The sequence below is a fragment of the Gavialis gangeticus genome, unplaced genomic scaffold, assembly GCF_001723915.1.
Source record: "Gavialis gangeticus isolate Ggan-Ray unplaced genomic scaffold, GavGan_comp1, whole genome shotgun sequence".
Lineage (NCBI taxonomy): Eukaryota > Metazoa > Chordata > Crocodylia > Gavialidae > Gavialis > Gavialis gangeticus.
In genome coordinates, this window is record NW_017729032.1 from 32752471 (window position 1) to 32757723 (window position 5253).

The following is a 5253-nucleotide window of genomic DNA, read 5'->3' on the forward strand; positions in this document are numbered from 1 at the left end:
TTTTTTTTTTTTTTTTTTTTTAAATACTCTGTTGAAAGAAGAAGTATTTAAATTTGTGTTCTGGGTTAAAAGAGACAGCTGAGACAAAAATACTTTTCCAGTTAAAAGCCTGTCAACTGGGTGGATGATGGTGAAAAGGTAAGGACAGGATGTCAGAAAAAACAGATAGGAACATGGGACTTGGTGAAGAGAAACAGAAAGTCATGGGAACATATAATAATATTAACTAATAGAATGCAGTGGGAGAGAGGGAGGGAACATAGGATGGAAAATTACGGGACCCATCCTCACCTGTCATTCTATGATGCATTGTTCCAAATGATTTAATTTTAAAATGTCACCACCACAGAGTAGGGTCTGCAGCACTGATGTGTTCAGGCTAAAGCATTTCCAAACTAATTCCTTCATTTCCAGGTTACATTTCCACAGTGTATTTAGGAAACTCATGTTGAGTTTCTAGCACAAGAGTAGCCTCTCTTTTTCATGTAGGTCCTTGGTTTCTTGCTGCCTAGTTTATAAAGCAGTAGGGTCTATCTGACACACACGGATCCTTAACTTCCTGCTAGGCTCCTGGATTTTTCCTACAAACAATATGCAGGGAGGATTTTTTTTAATTGGAACTTTCCTGAGTTCCAGGTTACTCAGACCATCTGCATATGCCCAGAGTCATATTACAATGAGCCCATAACTGCTGCACTGAATCCTCCATCAACAGAAATTTATTGCAATTAAGAGATTACATCTTGAGTGAAAGCAGTGAGGGTTGCAGCACTCTGTGGCACAGCAACAAAATGAACATTAAATTGTAACTAATATCTCCTTCACACTTCTTGCATGTACTTTGCATTCCATTGTGCTATGTTCTTTAATATAGGGGACCAAATTCAGCTGTATGAGAGAGTGCAAATCTATTGGATTACACCTATTTATGCCACAGTTGATTGTAGGTCATGGTGTTCTAAAATATTTAAACAACATGGATATTCTGTGAAATATACCGTGATATGTTTTGCTTATACCTAGACTACTTGATATGTAATAATACCTCAATAATCCGTATTAGCTAATGTAGGGAGCCTAAGAAAAGTGAGGTAGGAAGTAGCTGAAGGAATGAAGAAGAAGAAATATTTCTTCTTACACTGTTTCTCTTTTCTTCAGCAATAGTTCTTGAGAAAGTGCTGCCTTTGTGTATAATTCAGAATTCTTCAGGAAAAGAGGAATAAGTTGGTGATGGACTTCCAGTTGCTGAAGGAAAAAATGACCCACATCTTTCAGCCCCTCATCCTATCCTCTCAGTAAGTAGGCAGTGGGAGTGTTTACACATGCATCATTATTACACAGTAACTTAGGTTATTGCACAGTAACGATGGCAACTTACGCTGACTTGGGAGTAAATCTGCTACCCACATGATGCAGGTAGCAAATTTACTCCTGAATAGCTACTGTGCAGTAACCCCGTTTGTGCGAATTGACTTGAGAGTAACTTTATTCCCAGGTTGGTGCACACACAGCATTACTGTACTGTAATGGCTACATCTGTAGACGCTGGTCTAAAAACCACATACTGTGCAATAATTTACTGCGCAGTAAATGCACATGTAGACACACCTGGTGAGCACGTTACTTGCTCCCCGTTACTCTTGATTGTCAAGGAGGGACAGGGGTAGCTTTCATAGGAACTGCTGCAGAAAGAGGTGGGAAGCAGAATTATAGAGGTAACTTTTCTAAAGAACTTCTGCTCCATGTAGTGTTGCCAGCCAGTTCCTCTTCACTCAGAGATTTGGCATAAGAACTGTGTTTTCAGTGAAAGCATCAGGAGAAGCAGCTGGTAGGAAGAGTAAGTAGCAAAAGTCTCAACATGTACTCACTGAGCATCTCAGAGCTTCAGTTCATGGCAGGGGCTGGGCTAGGCAATGATATGTTACTCCGCTTTTGCCTTCTTGATAATATTACCTCATTTTCAGTAGTTTTAATTCCTCAGCAAAGAAAAACATGTTTTGTGCTTCAGTGAACAGTATACCTGGAAATATACTTTCAGTGTAGATTTGCATATTTGTGCCTTACTAGAACAAAGATTAACAAGATTCTTTGGTAATGAAGATTAGTCATGTTGTAATAGAAAAGCTATATCCTTTATATGGATGAGCAAAAATAATTCATTAACCTTTATAAATCCTGGTACCATAAGGAAAGTTGACCAACCCATTTATTGTCTGGGTGCTGAATTTGACATTTGGACAAATTTGTAAAAAATAAGAAAAAAATAAAAATCAACCTTAGATTTTAAGTTACATTTAAACCAAACATCTCCCTTCTTAACGCATCAGAAAAATTGTAAAATTTATTATGAAGTTTATTCTATAATGTTGTGGACTAATTTACTATAATATAAAATATATTCATGATCTGCCTGTTGCCATTCTACAATAACAATGTCTGAGATGTGAGTATTAGGACCTCCAAACCCATGTTCCATTTTGTGGACATTTATGTAGATACAGAATACACATAAGCCTGGCCTTTCCACTATGCTTAATAAGTAGTTAGGAAAGTATATTTACTTGTTAGATTGTAGGCTGACATGTGCACTTCAGATTCAGAGCCATTCTACTTTTTCTAATATGCATGTCTAAATTTAGGCCCAGATTAGAATCCTAATGAAAGTATACATAGCTTACATATATGGTTATAATACATATGTATTACATGCATAAATTTAACGATCTTTAATATAATACTCAAAACTAAGAATAAATACAAGTCATGCTGATCTATTTTATAAATATATATGGTTATATTTTCCCTACCAAGAACATAAAAATATCCATTCCCTTCAAAATCATACTACAAGCAACATTACCTGAAAAAGTCACTGCATGCTGCCAGCACGCAACGATGACAAGGAATAATTTCATCTTTTACAAGTATTTTAAAGTCAAAAAAAATATTTTGTTCTCTGAACCTTTGCAGTACTTTTAAAATTTGTATCCCATGACTTTCAGCCACTAAGGAGTTTATTTTCTTTTCAGGAACAGAAATTCCATTGCAAGTTGATCTGTTAATGGTATCCCGTTGATTGTCCATGTTTTCATCAAACTATTCGTAGAACTGAAATGGAGAAATAAGTCACTGATTGTATAATGCTATTTCAAATTTGAATACATAAATAATGCTGTCAAATTTGTTCATTATGTGAGGTTTTTCAATGTGGTTAATTTGACCCTATTAATTTTAGCCTGTGAATTACAGATACATATAGATCAATAAATACAGTAAACACAGCTATGATTCTTATGTGATTTTTCATTAGTACAGCAAAAGTTCTGTTATCCGGCACCCATAGGGAATGAGGGGTGCCAGATAACCAAATTTGCCGGTTACCTGGTTGGGCCACCGCCCCTCCTGCCGCATCCAGTGCGCCAGGCCTTCACTCTAGGCTTTCACTTCCTGGCATCAGTGTGTTGGGGGACAGGGAGAGGGGCCCTGCACAGGTGTTAGTGTGCCGGGGGACAGGGAGGGAGGCCCTGCACAGTCTGCTTTGGCCCAGGCTGTGGCAAAGTGGGATTTGGCAAAACCGGAAGTGGGACTTCCGGTTTCATTTTTGCCACGTCAACCATCATGTCAGGTAATAAAGTGCCAGATAACACGGCTTTTACTGTATTTAGTTTAGAAGACTGTACTGTCTCTTTACTATGGCATATGTGGGGAGACAGTGCATGAACTAGACTGTCCATCTTTGCACTCACATAGATGCCTACATTTGCTGCATTTCTCCTTGGTAACTGCAAGGGAGATGAGCAGCTATAATGGAACCATTAGTCTGCTTTTGCTCATTTAGAAGAATGGAGTAGGCACAATGTTGAACTCCCATTGCCAGAAGCTAGGACAGATCAGGCAGTAGGAAAAAAGTTACTTCCTGATTATGAAGAAAAAGAAAAGGAATTAATTTTAACTTTTCATCTACTGCCATTATTAAAATAAAATACACACGCGCTATATCTTATAGGCCTTGCAGCAGGCCAGTAGGGGGGGGTGCTTTTCCACTGAGCCACCCACCTACCAAGCTCTGAGTGCCTCCCCGGGGGTGTCCCATGTCTGGCCAACCCCCTTCCTGGAGCACACCCACAAGCCTAGGGGTAGTGCTGCCACCACTCATGAGTCTCAGTCTGTTAGTGGCTCTGTGCTTCGTGAGGTACACAGGTTTTATGGACCTGAAAGGGGTACTCGACTCACTACAAGAACTTGGAGGTGCTTCCCTTAGTCTGAAGCACAAACAGTGGTCTCCCTTAGTCAGCCAGACCAAGGTGACCCCCAGGCATAATCTAGACACTCTCCCAATAAGTCTCCCACGCTGGGTATAGAGGAGAACTTTATTAACTTTATTAACTAGAGGGAGTAGGTTTGGAATAGGGTACAGGGTAGAGCAGTATAGAGAAATACCTAAGAGCAAAAGGGTAGATTTCATAGACATTAGGGGCTGGAAGGGACCTCATGAGACTGGGTCCAGCCCACCGCCATAGGCAGGAAGTCAGCTGGGATCAAGTGACCCCAGCAAGAAATAAATCCAGCTGCTTTTTAAGAAGTCCAGAGTAGGTGCTTGCATCACCTCTGAGGGGAGTTTGTTCCAGACCCTGGACACATGCACTGTAAAGAACTTTTTTCTTATTTCTAGTCTAAAATCGGCCATCCTGGAGTTTATGGCCGTTAGACCTTGTTATCTCTTGGGGACCTCTGGTGAACAGGTGTTCTCCCAGGTCCTGATGTACCCCTCTTATGAAGCTGTAGGCTGCTACCAGGTCCCCCCTGAGCCTTCTCTTCTCCAGACTGAAGAGTCCCAAGTCCCTCAGCCTCTCCTCATACGGCCTTCCTTCCAGGCCTTGGATCATATGAGTGGCTCTCCTCTGGACTCTCTCAAGCTTCTCCACATCCTTCCTGAAGTAGGGGGTGCGAACAACCAGAGGATACCATGAGCATAGGTCCAGCTAAAATAACACCTTTACACTACAGCGGGAGCTCCCAGTCCACTCCAGACCTGCTTTCCGCCTCACCAGACGAGGTGGTATTGGTGGGAATCAGTGGCCGCATCAATATCCGGGGCCGAGCAGGGAACTGGAGAGGAGAGGCGAGTAAGCGTGGATGACGACAGGCAGGTAGGACGGTTGCCATACCCAGCCCAAGACTGAAGTCCCCAGGAATGGGGCAAGAGACTGATCTGGTCTTGTGGGCTCGGAGGAGTCCTCATTAAAAGGAAAA

The 5253-nt window shown here is 41.2% G+C and overlaps 1 protein-coding gene across 3 annotated transcripts in view; it reads right to left on the reverse strand.

The window, feature by feature from the left end:
- KBTBD3 (kelch repeat and BTB domain containing 3) overlaps positions 1 to 3280 on the reverse strand; it is a 6394-nt gene extending 3114 nt beyond the window's left edge. Inside the window, exons 1-2 of one of the 3 annotated variants that reach the window (XM_019525332.1) lie at positions 2582 to 2949; positions 1869 to 2410 (exon numbers count right to left, since the gene is read on the reverse strand). Coding sequence is in view for 1 of the 3 variants with exons in the window: in XM_019525331.1 (XP_019380876.1) it covers positions 2861 to 3084 (224 nt within the window). In the remaining 2 variants the exon portion in view is untranslated. Of the gene's footprint in view, positions 1 to 1868; positions 2411 to 2581 lie in introns of all 3 variants that reach the window. The other 2 variants (XM_019525333.1, XM_019525331.1) reach the window with 2 other exon arrangements.
- Positions 3281 to 5253: the final 1973 nt, after the last annotated feature.